General features: G+C 61.0%; 1 protein-coding gene across 3 annotated transcripts in view; it reads right to left on the bottom strand.

Moving 5' to 3' along the window:
- The window catches only part of DPP6 (dipeptidyl peptidase like 6), a gene marked incomplete at both ends in the record, with an annotated part of 400,205 nt that overhangs the window by 270,063 nt on the left and 113,893 nt on the right, over window positions 1–16,249 (bottom strand). Inside the window, one exon of one of the 3 annotated variants that reach the window (XM_084230871.1) lies at window positions 7,629–7,853. The exons of the other annotated variants lie outside the window; for them this stretch is intronic. Within the exon in view, the coding sequence (XP_084086997.1) occupies window positions 7,629–7,853 (225 nt within the window). Of the gene's footprint in view, window positions 1–7,628; window positions 7,854–16,249 lie in introns of those variants that run through there. 3 annotated transcript variants of the gene reach the window in all.

Raw genomic sequence — 16,249 nt, 5'->3', positions numbered from 1 at the left:
CGGTCACCAACGCCTGCAGCGCTGACCGTTCTCCAGGGGGGAGAGAAGACGCCGCTCTCAAGACTTTCTCGGGGTCCTCGTTTTTCCTGGACTGAGATCGCTGGGCGGGACTTCGCAGAGGGCACAGCGAGGGGCGGGCCGTGCTTGACAGACTCGGCAGCCTGAGCCCGGCGCCCGCCTGTGCCCTCCTCTCACCGCCTGGCCCCCACCTCTCCCTGGGGCGCCTTCTCTCCTCGGTGCTCCCTGTCCCACCCCCGAGGCCCTCTGGCCGGCGCCCCTTAAAACACAGCCCGTGGACCCCACGACGGACGTGCGCCGCGCACAGAAGGGACCCGCCCCACAGCCGGAGCCAGAGCGCAGGCGGGCACCGCCGGCCCAGGATGCAGCCTCGCACCGGCTCCCCGGCCCACCCCAGGAGGCGCTGAAAGAACATGTCCGTCTCCTCAACCCCCCTCCAGGGCGCGGTCCCGCGCCCCAGTCCACCTTTTTAAAGCACAGGCACAAGTGATCGCAGACCCAGAGCTCCCCCAGCGGAAAAGCCGGCCCCCAAGGACACGCGGACGCTGCAGAGCCTGAAGATGCTCCTGGCGCTCACGCTGATGAGCTGCACCGTCCCCGAGTTGCTTTTGAACGAAAAGAAAACAATTGTGTGCACACGTGTGCGTGTGTGTGTAATGTGTGGTGTGTGACGTGTGTGCACGTGGGTGCCCACTGCACATACGGCCAGGACGGCTCCCTGCGGTGTAAATGCCTCAGCTGCCGCCTGCGCTCGCAGGGAGGAGAACACACGTTTCCTTTTTCCTACAGGTAGAGATTGTTCCGGGGCCCGAGGCTCACCCCTCTAGCTAGGAGCCCCCCCTCCCTGCTTCCCTCCAGCTCCAGCTGCCGCCTCACGCTCACCCTGACCTCCTCCCCGAAGCCGTGCGCTGTCCCTGAGCAGGCCCCACTCTGGACCCGGTCTTCGCCCCCAGAATGCCACCCCCCGGACCTCGCCTGTCTTGCTGGCGCCGGTGTCCTGTCCAGTTACCTACACATTCCCCAGTGGCGGGGCAAGCCTGAACAGTGTGCTTCGGAAGGATCTGGAAGCTGCTAGAAAACACAAAGACTATATCGGAGGAAAAAAAGTAAAACTGGGGAAACCAAGTCAGACGTTGTCACGGCAACGTCTTCTACTGCGAGAACCCGGTGCGCCGTTCGGAACCAGAACGACGCCGGCGCTGAGACGCGGTGAGGTTCGTATGTTTGAAGCTCGGGGATACAGTGACGTTCATTCCTGCGCTGCATGACCGCCCCGCAGCGCGGAGCCGCGGACTCGGGGCGCGAGGAGGCGATTCTCGGAGATCAGAGACGCGAGCGACTCGCCTGGCGTCGCCCACACAATCACCGCGGTCTTCTCACTTGTAAAATTAGATGTGATCAACTTTTAAAATGTTCTATTTCAGATGATTTTACAAGGCTAGATCATTCTAAGGCTGAATGCTCCAAAAGCCGTGAACCAGAAAGGCTACATTTTTTTCCACATGCCCATAAAATCAAGCCGATGTGTGTGAAGTGGAATCCCCTCCCAGCAGGCCCCTGGCTGCTCCGGGCCCTTAGCACTAAATTTATTAGGCAGAATTTAATTTTAAAAGGATGACTGTACATATTATTTTATAGGCGATGACGATGAAAGGAATCGATACCACGTATTGCCGAGCAGCCTCCGCGCGCCTTGATAAATGCGCCGTTATCATCGGAGTAATTAACAGGAACAGGGTCACCCACAATCAGCGTGTACATCTTACTCAGCAACTCCTGCCAGTTGCTTGCAAAAATTAAACTCGTTAATCATTCTGACTCTGAAGGAGAAAAAGCTTCGGGTAAGAAATAAGAAAGCACTCTTTTAGGAAGAAAAATGTCCGAAGCCAACATCTCAAGAAACGCCTGTCCTCGCCTTCGAGTGATTCCAGAATATTAATCTCAGGTGGGGAAATGAGTTGATTCCACGGCCAAATACGTGAGTCCATATCATGTTCTGCTAACGCTTCAGACATCCTCCAACCCACAGGTAGCACACGCCAGTGTATTGTTTCAAGGTGAGCTCTGACGGCGATTAAAAAAAAAAGGCACGTCTCGGGAAAGGCTTCCACGCCCCCCTCCAAGTGTCTGACGCTGCACAGAACCGAGGCCCGCTGGGAAAGTGTCATGTTCATTTTTCACTAGCAAATGTGGCTTTAAGCAAACACATATTTTGTTGGCTGACTCCAGAGAGCAAAGGCTTGTTAACACATTGAAATTTGTTTGCTATGATTCACAGTAGACAATCGACTCATCCAAATGAAAAGAAATTAAGCTGATCCTTATTAATTTTTCAAGCCAACAGATTAGCTCTGCGATGGCTTTTCTCCCCAGCCGCGTGAGGCCGAGGGTGAGGGCAGGCGCGGGCAGCAGCGCCCTGACCCCTGGGGGATCCAGGCAGGAGCGAGGTCACTGGCTCACCCCTCACATCACGGCTTTTACGTCCTTGTACCAATTTCCTCACCCTGACGACATTCTCTACACCGAGGCGGCGAGCAGTTTTGTAGCATTTTTGTTCAGCAAATTCTTTATAGACATAAAATTGTATTTAAAAAAGTTAAATGCTTATTCACTTTACCGAAACATTCACAGAGGCGGTTTAAGGTAGAGTTGAAAACACGTTCTGACGCGCAGAAACCCGACTTCGGACGAGGACAGCATTGCACCCGCCAGGTGCGTGGATGTTGAGTCACAGGACAGGACACGGCGGGGAGCCCGTCGCTGACCTGGTGAAACACCCACTGCTCCAAACAAGAAACCAAGATGAGGCGAGAACGCAACCGTCCGTGCCCACACGTGGGGCGCCGTGCCAGGAGGTGGACGGATGGAAACGCCAGGACCGGGCTGAGAGTCAGCTGGACATGCAGCCGTAGAGAGAGAGGAAATGACAGAGCCATGGACAGAATCCGTGTGGCCATCTCACCCGACGCGGCCTGGCGTCCAGCTGCCTGGCAGAGGGGACGCAACCTGGAGATCAAGATGGCGACCCACGGGGCCTCCAGTTCCACGACCGTGTGCAGTGGGAAAGCAGGCTGTCGTCGGGGGAGCTGCTCGGCGCTGCACACCGAAGCAGTACAGCTGCTTTAACTATCATCTGCTTCAGCTCCCCTCATCTTAATTCTAATTTACCTAATTGATCTTAGAAAGGAAGCATGAAAGGGGCTGAATGAGACGTGGGTACCGCAGTCTGGGAGTGGGGGCCTCCCCTCCAGCAAGGGGAGGAAGAGAAAGTGATCGATTCCCTCTCTTTGAGTTCAGAAGCGCTCAGAGGCCAGGCTGAGAGGGAGCAAGAGGGAGGGGCGAAGGGGAGGGCGGGAGGGAACATGAGTTAATAGAGCAACGTAAAAGTCATGGGATGACAGAGTCTGAAGTCCAGGTGGTCGTCATCAAAAGCAAAAGCTGTAACAATAAAGACCGAGGAGGAGCCGGACAGGCCACGCGTGGCGCTCGGAGGACAGCGATGGCCTCTGCGGGCAGTTTCTGTAGTGAGGACATTAAGCATGTAATTCGGGGGCAGCTAGACCAGGAAAGGGGATTGTCGACGACAAGCAGAATCAGTTGTAGACGCCTCGCTTGAGACGTGCAGAGAGACAGGGGGAAGGACAGGACAGCAGCCAGAGCTGGCGGTCAGGGCCAGTGAGGACATCTTTGCTCCCGTGCAACAGCACGCAGAGAAGAGAGAGCCGGGGGACAGAGGGGGATCAAGGGCAGCAGTACAGCAATGACCACGACATGCCGTCACTGCCGCCTCTCGACGCCTGGCACAGAACAGCCCCTCCTCTGCCACTCCTGGACCTTGTCATGATCCACTGCCTTCCTGGGGACACTCCCAACAGCCCTGGGGGCTCCCACAGCTGTGTAGGCGAGTTACATGAAGCATTGCCGAGTTCATCATGAGAATGAAGGGATCAAGTAGATTCTTGGAAATTTTAGTCTTCCTCGCATATATTAGGAAAATAAGGTAAAATTAAAAATGTAAAAAGGACATTGACAGTTGGAGACGAAGTTAATAGAGTATGAAATCATATTTGTGGAGTTGAGCTACTTAAAAATGAAAGTCGATAAATCCCAAGGACAAATGAATGCAATGGTAACATCAAACCAGTGAAAAATCAAAGTGCAGGGCTGGGCTGGCTGCTGAGACACGGGGTGATGGAACTGACCCCACAGACTGATTGGCCACAAGAACAATGATGCGCTATTCAATCCCTGTTATGGCTAATTTGCTGTTTTAAAATCCTGTTGACATTGCATTTGTATTGTTAGGAAATCATGTGTCACCAGAAATCAAGAAAACAGGAACATGCTGATGTGACTGTGACAAGACAGTGTCCAAGGCCTCCGGAGGCCTTCGGAGTCAAAAAGAAAAGGCCAAGTTCAGGTTGATAAAGTTCAGAACTTTAACATCGGCCACGGTTGAGTCCTGTTGGACGTTACTAAATCCCGTTAAAAGTCATTTCCAGCAATTTTTCCTTTAACAGCCAAATTATTTTTAAACTTACAAAATGATTTTTAAAACAAAATAGCTACTAATCTTTAAACAAATCTAAGATGGATGAGGAGACTCTGCCAGGAGAGGCGTTCAGGCCCCATTTCTCTTCCAGGATTAAACTTCACATCTTAGAAGGGGCCCGCCCCAAACTGGCTTTTCTGTGGTGCTCAAGGGCCGGGGTGAGGTGAGGTGAGGGGGTCCTCTGTTACAGGTATGGTTTGTGCAGGTGGGCGACGACGCACAGAGGTTAGTTACCCACCGTGCAAACTCAGTGCTTGAGTTTTCTGTGCTAGTCCTGTGAGCACCTTGATATTTATTTTACAGGAATTAGCTATTCCCAGTCACATCCACACACACACACACACACACACGTGTGTGTGTGTGTGCACTATATATATATAGCTATTATATGCACACACAAAAAGGTCAAAGACTATATTTTATTCACTTAATTTTCCCTTTCTGGACATAAAGGCAAGAGGGAAAAACCTGTTGGTTTTAAAGATATGCCACTTGCCCTCATTTCAGTCATTTCGGTGCCAGTGTGGGAAGGTTATTTGTCTACTATGGAACAGTTTTCCCTGACTGAAAAGCCACAGAAGAGCGATAAAGCCACCAGCCTTAGGGGTGGGACTGCCAGACAAAAGGATGGCGGTTTCCTGTGTATTGATGCAGAGGCCGCTTCAGCACCTCGGACAGCTCCCCACGCGCGCTTCAGCACCTTGGACAGCCCCACGAGCTCCAGCACCTTGGACAGCCCCCACGCGCTCCAGCACCTCGGACAGCGCCCCACCACGCCCCGCCCCCGCAGAGGCGCGGGAGGCCCTTTGACAAGACAGTCCAGGTTTTGCCCAGTTTTCCAACTATCTCGAGATACACGGAATTACGTTCCGTGTGTTCCTGATTAGCTGCGTGTCTTCAGGTAGCAGAGAGATTACTCAAGATTCTCTAATCTCGACCAGGGCTGGTATCAGAAAAGCAGTTTTATTCTCTTTCTTCCTTGAACGGGTCCCTTTTATCTTAAGCAAACTGCAGTCTGGGCTCCCACTTTTTAGACATGACTTTTCCAATTATTAATGACTATTCTGAGAAAAAGCACATAAATTTTTGCCCAGAAATGGATGCTATATTTGGCTCTGTGTCATTGATTTCACCAAACATGTCGACACACGCGTCCTTCCTAAGGATACTCTGTACACGTATGCTATTTGTGCGCCTGCATGCCACTCCCCCCACGCACTTCTGTATTTTCCAGGGGAAATGCTGATATCAGAGCTAATGAATCTAAGTTAGACAAGCGATTCAGCGCCATTTCCGCAGAAGTCAGTGGCAAATTCTAAATCCCTGATTTTTCCCTCCAGTGAGTCCTTTTGCTGACCGGAGGAACAGTTCCAGTCGTGTGCCAGACAAAAAGAAGGGGATGTGCGCCACGCTGGGTGGGGTGATGGGTGGAGACCGAGTCCCTGAACCAGACTCGGAGCCCTGCCTTTGCCTTTGCTTTCTCCCAGCGCCACCTAGAGCCTGCCCAGGGGAAGCCGCGCGGCGCGCCAAGCACAACAAAATTCGCAGCTTCAAGTCAGATTTCAGGCAAAAAGGTGCATCATTCCTGTCTGCATTGCAGCTTGATTGTCTTCCTGAAGAGTCTCAGCAGTCTAAGCCCCCAGATATTCCATGGGCCCAAGGAAGCCCCTTCCAAAGGCTTCTGGCTCCTGGAGCCAGATGACTGAAGGATTCACGCATCTCCCTCGGGCGCTGGCCCACTGCACGGAAGGACAGCCCGAGCATCCCACCCTCTCACCAGGGAGTCTGGAAAGGAGCCAAAAGAAAATAAGAAAGTCTCATGCAAGACGGGGTACGGGGGCGTGGGTGTGCACGTGTGTGCGCCAGCACACACAGACACGCAAGCCACACCACAACCCCCTGCCCTTCTCTAGCATACTTTCCACACATTTCATTCATGAAACAAAATAAAAACTAGCAGGAGCAACAATAAAATCTCAGCGGCTTTTCAGAGCTGTCCTGGGAAGGCCCCGGACCCCCGTCCACCTCCATCCTGCAAAGGACATGCCCGCACGGGGCAGCCTGAGCCCAGCAGGCCGTCTCCGTGGCTCGGCCTTGGCACGGTGCCGTGCAGGGCCGCCCTGCGAGGTGCGGGCGGGTTACCTGGAGGGCTCGAGGGGGGACCTATGTGCAGGTGCCCCCAGGTGGGAAACTCCCCAAAGGCACACACTCTGGGTCCCAGAGACCTACACGAGCGGCACCCCAGGGCAGCGCCAGTCCCCCCAGCCTGCTGCCCGCCCGAGTGCTCTTTTCCCTGGGAGGAGAAGGCCTCAGGGAGGAGCACCAGACTCTGCTCCCCCAGGCCCTCCCTGGCCCCCAGGAGCTGGCGGGGCTGACAGAGGTGGCTGAGCTCATCCCTCCCGGCAGCCCTGAGGTCCACGCCTGAGTCATTTGTTACTAAGGTGATATGCAGATCCAGCCTTTGCAGCCGCCGCCCGGAGAGCAGGTCGGGCTCGGCCCAGAGAAGTTTGCGACTCGCAGCTGCAGGAGGGGCCGAGACCAGGGCAGGCGCTGCAGGCGCGTCGCGGGGCGCAGGAGCTCTGAGGTCCTTCTGTTTGTTTATTTCCCAGGAAAGAAAACAGCGCGGCCGCGGCCGCCGAGGGGGAAAGTGTCTTGGAGAAGTGGGGGGGGGGGTGCAGGGAAGGGGGAGCTCCAGGGCAGGTTCCAGTGACAGGTGGGAGGGGAAGGAGCGGCCGGACTTCGTGCCCTGAGTCCAGAGCAGGGAGAAAGAAGCAGCGAACTCGCGCGCCCCGAGGGGTCATCTCTGGGGACCCACAGCACGAGGGGCGAACAGCGACCCCCACCATCCAGGGACCCCCCCACCCCCCCGCCGATCCACATCCCGGCGGCGCGCACGACCTGCTCCCCCTGCAGCCGCGGGCTCGCGAGCCGGACCCGCCAGGGCTGGGGCGGGGGGAGGGGAGGGGAGGGGAGGGGAGGGGAGGGCGGGGGCCCCGGACCCGCCGCGCCCCGCGCCGCCGCGCCCCGCGCCGCCGCCCGCACCCCAAGGTGCTCTTACGTCCTCGTCGTCACAGTCGCTCCGCGCCTGGTACTGGAACCGGGGCCGGCCGCCCGCGCCCCCGCCGCGCTCCCGGGGCGCCGCCGCCGGGGCCGCGGGGGGCTGGGGCCGCGCGCCGTCCTCCTCGGGCCCCGGGCCGCCCAGGAGGCGACTGGCCTCCGGGGGCGCCGGGAAGGAGCGCGAGGTGTTGATCTTGCCCGAGAAGCGCTGGTACAGCGAGGCCATCGGTGCGCGCGGGCGCCTGTGCCGGCTGCCGCCTCGCGGGCCGCGCTCCGGGGAGGCGGGGCGGGAGGCTCCGGGGCCGCTCCCCGCTCCCCGCTCGCCCGTCGCCGCCGCGCCGCGGGGCGCAGCCTCCGCCCCCCGCCCGCGGCGCCCGGCTGGGGGTGCTCGGCGCGCGCTCGCGGCCCCGCGCGGCCTAACCCGGCACCGCGGCGGCGACAGCCGGGCCCGGGAGGGAGGCAGCGCCGGGCCGGGATCTGGCACCACCTAGAGACGCGAGCGGAGCCGCGCGAACCTCCCCGCGCCCCCCCGGCCCCGCGCGCGGCTCCGCCCCCGGCCCTCCACGCGCCGGGGTGACGGCGCCGGGCGGCGGGGCGGGCGCGGGGGGCGCCCGGGGCGCGGGGGGTGCGGGGGGCGCCCGGGGCGCGGGGGGTGCGGGGGCCGGCGGGGGCGCGCCGGGATGGGGCGCGCGGCGGCCCCGCGGAGGTCGGGGCGCAGCCTGGGGCGCGCCGGGAGAGCGGGCGGGAGAGCGCGAGAGCGGGGCGGGGGGGGGTGCCCGCAGGGCCCGGGCAGACCCCAGGAGGCGCCCCTTCAGGCGGGGGCTGAGCGCGGCGGCCGCCCGGGCACCCCGCCCCGAGCGGGAGCCCCCGGCGCGCGCCTCCGCCCAGCTCCTCGGCCTCAACTTGAAAGAACCGGGGAGACCCCGGCCCGGGGTGCGGGGCAGCGGGGGCAGCGCTGGGCGGGAGGGCGCGGGGGCCGGGGCGGCCCCTCCTCCGGGCCGAGCTCCCGGGGCAGCGCCTCCTTCCCGGCCCGGGCGAGGAGGGGCGAGGAGGGCGGCGCGGCGCGGCCTGGGGGGACCTGGGGGGCACGGGTGGGCCACCCGGACTCGCGCGACCCCGGCAGACGCCTCCGCGACGCGGGCAGCCTCTCCACACCTCGCCACGCCCCCCTCGAGCCCCCCGGGAGGAAGAGGCAGCGAGAAGGGACCCCTAAGGGGCGCCCCGCTCCGCTCCCGCCGCAGCAGGACGTGCTCCAGCGCCCCCGCGTGGAAGGACGCGCGCGGGGCCGGCGCCCCCCAACCCCCGCCCCCCCCCCGTCAGCCCCCCCCGCCCCCCCCCCGCCCCTGCCCGGCCCTGAGCCGCCCCCCCCCCCAGGCCCTCCTGGACGCGCCCCGCTTCCCGACCTGGGCTTGGCCCGCGCCCCTTCCCCTGGGGGGCCTTCCCCGCAGTCGGGGCCCTGCAGCGGGGGCTGAGCTCCCCATCCCAGCGCCCCGCCGCTCCGCAGGGAGGCACAGGTGAGGAGCCGCACAGGTGAGGAACCACACAGGTGAGGAGCCGCACAGGTGAGGAGCCTCCGGGCTGCTCTTTGCAAGGGGCGCACACCCCCACCTGCCTCTGCTCAGCTTCCAGCGCGCAGCGAGCTCCCTGCCACCCGGGTGGCCCACCCGTGCCCGCCCAGGCTTTCAGGAAAACAGGAGAGGCCTGGACTGCCCCAGGCTCGCCTGGTCAGGGTCTGAGTTAAGTCCATGTTGGGGCATCACCCTCCTGAGGTCCAAAATCCCAGCGAGACCCCGCCTGGCCAGAAATGGCCTCTTCGGGCTGTCCCCTTCGCTCGGCCAGCAAAACTGGCCGCCCGGGAATAAGTCCCCCAGGAGAGGCGGCTCCCAAGGGCGCCCCCGCTTGCCCCCCCAGCAGCCTCTGCTTAACCCTGTACCGCGAGGAAAAGAACAACCATCAGAGTCCTTCAAGAACACGGTCCTTTTGCAGCAACTTAAAAACAAATGGACGCAGCATCCGGGACTCTAAGAAGCTCCCGCGGAAGCCCCAGGCCTGGGCAGATGGCGCCCCGGGGCCGCGGGCAGCGCCTCACCGCCCCCTCCGTTGCCGAGGACAGAGGCAACAATTACCAGTCATCACGCTGAGTGCTGAGCGTCATCCTGGCTGGATGAACAGCGAGCCTCGCTCTCCCCCCACGCGGCCCCAGCTGTGCTTTTGATGGCGGGAGCTGCCTTTGCAGAGGGGACATGAAAGGAAGGTTCTGGCTGGTCCCCAGCACCCGGCCTCGCCTCTCCCCGGAGGTGGCCGCTGGCAGGCCCCGTCCTGCCCGGGCGCGTGAGCGTGAGCCGTGTGCGTGGCTCCGCGGGGCGGCCCTCGAGGGGAAGGCGCGTGTGTGTTCCTCGCAGGCCCCACGCTGGCGGCGCGGTGCTCAGAGCGGGTTCCGTCCTGCTGCGCTGGCCGGCGCGTCCGCGCTGACAGACGTCAGTGCAGCACGAGCCGGAGAGGCGGCGCGGCCCTCCCGTCTTCAAAACAGTATTCTCAAGGGGGCGTCTAGGGACCCAAGCACAATTAGGTCAAAGGTGCAAATTCTAATTAAATTATTCAAACAACACAAGCACGTGCTGTTTAAAATTGTTCAGAATACGAGAAACTGTGGGAGCCGGCCGAGGGGAGGAGGAGCTGAGCTGAGCCTGTGTCGGGAGCAGCAGGTCTGAACCCCGGCAGACACGGGAGGGCGGGAGGCGGGGAGGGGGCCCCTCAGACCCGGGGTGCGGGGACCAGCTTCTGGGGCGGCCCAGGAGGCTCCAGGGAGGGAGGCTTCTCGGCGCCATCGGGATAGATGAGGTGCGCGCTTCGCCCTGGACACTGAGCTCAGCTCATCTTACAGGCGCCACTGAAAACGGTAAACAGAGAAGGGGCGCGCAGGACTCGGCACGAGCGGGAGCGGTGCATGCCGCGGGCGTGCGGCCCTCACAGCCGGGTCTGCGGAAACATCAAAGCACAGCGTGCAGGGGCCTCCCTGGGGGCCTAGGGGTGAGTCTCAGCTGTCACCGCTGCAGCCTGAGTTCCATCCCCAGCCAGGGAGTGACCCGCAGGGCGCAGCAGACCTCTCCTGTCTCCCTGCTGCTCCCCTCAGCAGTGGACTTCAGTGGATCCGCCTGTTCTGCTCCCTGCTCTGTCTCTGGTGAACCCTCTCATCCCTGCAACGCTGGTCTGCACCCCAGCTCTTTATGCATAAATAAATAATCTTAAAATAAAAGCACAAAGCGCAGAATACCTCTAGATACACTGCCAGAACCCTGAAGCCCGAGATGCAGAGTCAACAGGGTGATGTTTCGGGATGAGAGGGCCACGCGGCCCGGGGCTTGTAGCGTTTATGGCCCACACCCGACCTTCAGACCCTTCCAGCACCCCGGCCCCCACAGGAGGGCGAGGCTATCCTGAGAGGCAGGACAGCTTCCCAGTGGGCACGGGGACCTGCACCAGGGGTCACGGGCCTCTCGAGCGCCTACCCCAAGGGCCCTCCTACTGCGGAAAACATTTGCCAATCCCCTGCGGGGGGGCCCGTAGCAAGAGTTTTCTTCCTCAACCTGGCTTAAAATCATGCCCGGGCCCCTTTTCCTGATGATCCCCCTGCTTATTGAGCAAAGGTGTGATTGTGTGTTTACTTTTCCGGGAACCAATTTACAAAACCAATAGGTCCCCTTAGGCAGATGCTGCAAAAGGCGGGGGCTGATCATTTTCAATGACAGTAAAAGGACCGTTTGGGTCTCCACGCCCGGAGCCTGCAGGAGGCGCAGCCGCTCCAGCGGTGGTGACCAGCTCAGAGGCTCTCGTTTCCGGGAGAGCCCCCGGCTCTGGGGGAGGGAGGGGAGGGAAGAGCCAGAGCGAAGGTCTCTGTTCTTTCCTGGGGCACCGGCCGGGCCCGCGGCGCCCAAGTCAGTAGCTCTGAGGGTGTCGTCCCGGCCGCATGAAAACGGGGAGACACAGACAGTGCTTGAGCGGCCTGAAGAGCACAGCGCCCAGTCTGCCCAAGCTGACTCCGCTCTGCACGGCGCACCGCACACCCCTCTCTGATTACACTTATAATCACGTCCCTAAAACTGGTTTGCAAAGTGACCGCCAATGAAAACCGAGCAGAGGGCGCCTTGACACACCTCCCCAGCAGGGCGGGCCTGGAGCAGGAGCCCGGAGCTGCCCTCACCAGCTTTTAAAACACACGATGTTAAGCCCGGGTTGCATCGTGAGCCTTTTCAGTCCGCAGGCAAACGCCTAACATCTTTTAAAGAACAGCGTCTCGATCCGCACGCAGGCTTGCTCTGGCCCCCATGACGTGCCGCCGCTGCCCAGCAGCCCTGCCCTGGGTCCGGCTCTGCAGGGGCGTCTGCCCACCTCTCACACTGCCCGCCGGACCGCCTGGCTCGGCAGCCAGCACCCGGCGCGGGTCACCCATGCCAGGGCAGCTGCGCCAGGACGACAGACAACCACGGGGCCAACAAAATGGCTGACGGTGGCCCTGGAACACTCTGCGTCCTTGGCCAGGTGGAGGGTTTGTCACCAGGGACCCTGCTGGCCTTCAGGGCCCCCCTTCACACCAGTCACTTCTCCCCATCACCCCTGATCACAGCCACTCCCTCTTCCCCCAATTCCCCCCACACACAGCTCTGTCCTTATTCTGGATCGGTATCACCGGACGCCCCAGCCCCAGAGCGGGACACGGGCCGTGACGTATGTCCGCCATGTGCTCTGGGCCCTGAAGCCCCACCTTCGAGGCCGGCCACTCACTCCACTTGCCACGTGGTGGGCGGGAACGCTGTTGAGCAGACGTTCGCTTCCCCGCACCCCGGCAGCAAAGTCTCCTGAAGTCCAGCAGGGCCCGGTGCTCGGCCTGAGCCAGCAAAAGGGGAGTGGACGTGATTGGGCAGGGCTTGGAGGAGTCTGAGCCTGGCTCACCTCTTGCACCCTGGCTGTCCACCAGATAGGAACAGGTCTGGGGTGCCTGCAGCCACGCAGGCTTGGCCCCTAGAACAACACAAGTGGGGGACACCAAGAGTGTACCCCTCGTCTGGAGTGAAGCTCCCCATCAGGCACCGGAAGCAGAGACGCCGCCGAGCCTGGCACCTGCCAGCAGAATGGCATGGCCAGCCAGCGGCGAGTCTTGAAGTAAAGGCTGTGTCTTGGGGCGACTGTCACAGACGCGCGGGCACCAAGCCAACGTCACGCTTAGCTCAGCAGGACCAAAGCCAGACCCAGCACCAGGAGGGCACAGCTGGCATCCTTGCATGTCGTGTATCACGACTCGCTCAGCAACACGTGCAGGCCCACCCGGGCGGCCTCGGGGCATGTTCCAGGGTGACGTGGTGGGCGGAGACCAGCGTGGCTTTCTTCTTGAGGCGACAGTGGGCCTCCTCGTGGTGACTCAGGGCCGGCGTGCTGGACCCACGGCCACATCGCTGGCGCCCTCCTTGGCGAGTGGATGCACTTTGCTCCATTTCTTGCTCATTTGGGGCATTCGCGGCCCTGCTAGTTTCACGAGGAAATCGCCACTGGAAGCCGCTGGATCACAAATGTGAGCGTGCAAGCGCCCCCTGTCCATTGTTCGGGCACGGAGCGGGTTTTCAATCCACTAACACGGTGACTCTCAAGCCCTGTTCCCGGGCCAAGGTCACCCTAGGGCCGGTCAGACATGGACATACGGGGCCCCAACTGACTGAGCCGGAGCCTGGGGGCTGGGCCCGGCTGGTGACTCTCGGGCGGCTGCCGCGCAGAGCGTTTGCTAAGCGGCACCAAGGTCACCTGGGGGTCACAGACTCTTTTCGTTCCCAGGAAATGACTGTCCCGCCAGCGGGGTCTCTGGAGCACAGGGGCCGTGTGAGCTGGACAGAGGCCGGCCCTTCTTGCGGACGTGGGCGAGCCCAGCTGTCCATCGGAGCCGCCAGGAGGGCAGCTGGCCCACGCGGCTGCCCGGAACGCCGCTTCCCGGGCATGGAGGTGCCCAGGGCTGAGCTCGGGGGGAAGGCGGTGACCAGAGGGAACTGGCCAGGCGGACACTGGCCAGTCGGAGCTGACGCCCGCCCGCAGGCTTTTCTTGGAGAACTGGTCTTGCGCCTTCGCAGAAAACCTCTCCCCCCCAGAACGCGCGCGCGCCGCGGGTGAACACTGCGGGCGAGCGCCGCGGCCTCGCCGGGCCAACCATGCCTCCCTCTCAGAGCCGGATCTCGCTCACCCGCAGGCCCGCAGAGCCTCTCCTTGGACTCGTTGCTTTTTTAATGCATTAAAAAACAAGCTTTTGATTTATTAAAAATCAATGAAGTTAATAAACATATTTAAATTGAAAACTGACTTTTATCAACTTAGTTTTCCTGACTCGACTCCTTTAAGGCACATTAAAATGTTCCTTTTCTTAACCATCACTTTCTTCAGATTTCAAAACCCCGCGGGGTATAGTCCCCACACCTCGGAGAGGCGGCTGCGGCCTTTGGGGACTCGGGGGCGTCTGGGGTTGGAGGGGCGTCTCCGGACCTGCCCCGAGGGCCTGGGTGGCCTCCTGTACCCTCGCGGGCCTGCAGCCCAGCACAGGGAGGGAGACAGACTCCGGGGCCTCGCGGCACCTCCAGCCCATCACAGACACCCGCCCCGGGAGTCAGGGACAGCGCCGGCTCTCACGGAAGCAGGTGCTGTGAGGAGCGATAAGGCCGAGCGGGGCCGCTCGCTCCATCCCGGGGGCCCCAATCACCGCGCTCGGCGCCGCCAGGCCGCTGCTCCCGTTTCTGAACAATTTCCTTCTCATAAAGGGCAAAAATGGGTCTGCCTGTACAACTAATTGCATTTCATATCGTGGTAATTTGGAATGCAAAGGAGTAATTCCCTGAACAATTACTCACATTTATATTTCACTTGACAGGTAAACAGAAATTTCTGATGGTCAATAAATCCACGAGCCACAAAAATCTACAACTGGAACGTGACAGCCCCACGCACGGCAGAACCAGCGTTGACTGGCACATGGGGTGGCCGCCGGGGTCCGTCTGTTGCACTTTGACCTCCCACGGGCCCCCACATGGCTCCTCTCAGTGACCCCCCACGACCGCGGCCACTTTCCCTACAACCCAATGAAACGAAACCACAGCATCAATACAGAGCCTTTCTTTTTTTCTTTAAGCTTTATTTTATTTATTTATGCATACAAGAGCTGGGATGCAGGGGTGAGAGGATGCACCAGAGACAGAGCGGGGAGCAGAACAGGCAGATCGACTAAAAGACACTGCTGAGGGGAGCAGCAGGGAGACAGGAGGGTCTGCCGCGCCCTGTGGGTAGCTCCCTGGCCGGGGATCGGACTCGGGCCTCAGTGGTCATAGGCGGAGACTTAACCCCCGCGTCTCCAGGGAGGCCCCAGTACAGAACCTTCTCAACCTGCGTGAGAGAAGACGGGTCATTCGCGCCTCCAACGGGCTCCGCAGGCTCTCCCGGCAGCGGCAGCCGTGGCGGCAGCGGCGAAGGCCACGCCTTCAGCTGTCTCTCAGGATCCGTGCTCCGTGCTGCCCCCTCAGAGCTCCGGGAACACCCAGCCTCAAGGGCAACCCTAAGTGAGGTGCAAGTGGCCAGTTGTGAGCTAAATGCATCCTGCGTTTCCACGGGGAGACATTCAAATCCATAAGATACCGGCTTTCCTTGAGGACTTAATTTCCTCACAGAAAAAACGCAGAACATTACTAATCTCAAACCCCTGTGGGGTGGAGTCAGAACTCGTGATGTTGAGATACTCAAGGGCTCACGAGGATGTTAAGGCTTCAAATAAGGCACCGCAGACCCGCGGGGTGCGTTCGGGCCCACCCCACGCCCAGGGGACGCTTGGACGGGGAGCCACACGCTGTCCCCCCGTCACGTCTGTGCTTTCTTGTCTTCCACTTGAAAATGGCCGCTCCAGGCCCTGGATGCTACGGGAGGGCGTGCTCCCTGGGGAGGAGGCTGCCGGCCGGCCGCTCGCTGGATGGTCACTGGAGACGGGGCCTCTCCGTGGTCGGGTCCTGCCGGCCTGGGCGCTCTCCTGCTCCCTGTGAGCCAGGGCGGCTTCCTGAGCCAGCCGGCCCGCAGGGGACGGGACAGCGGAGGACCCGGGCTCCTTCACCACTGGCCGTGGAGGGCCAGCGCCGGCTCCACGAGGACAAGCAGCTGCTCCTGGCCAGAGGCCTTCCTTGAGGGGGAGGCTGGCGTTCTCTTCTCCCCCGCTGCCCGGGACGGGTGAGACCGGCCTCTCGCGCCTGGGGGACGAGCTCTGCGAAGACCTAGAGGCAGCCCAGGACGCGCACCTGCCGCGTCGCAGGGGGAGACACCCCGACTCGCTGGACTCGCGCTTTGGAAGAAATGTTGGCTGTGGAGTCCACTTGGTATCTTTAACACAGGGTGTTAGGAGAGGAGCTTCCCGTCGGTCACCTGGCCGGGGGCTCTTGAGAGGCCCAGAGGGCGCCCAGGAGCTCCGATGTCAGCGTGAGGAGCCAAGACTGCTTCTGTGTCCCTGAACTTTGCAAGAAACCATGGCTGCTGACAGCCATCGTCTCAAAGACAGATCATTGACTTTTTCTACCCGATTCATTTTTTGCTGTGGTCTGTGATTCTGAGGGAAAC

The sequence above is a fragment of the Talpa europaea genome, assembly GCF_964194135.1.
Source record: "Talpa europaea genome assembly, chromosome: 3".
NCBI lineage: Eukaryota > Metazoa > Chordata > Mammalia > Eulipotyphla > Talpidae > Talpa > Talpa europaea.
The sequence above is the reverse complement of the archived record's forward strand: the minus strand, read 5'-3'. Positions and strand labels throughout refer to the sequence as shown.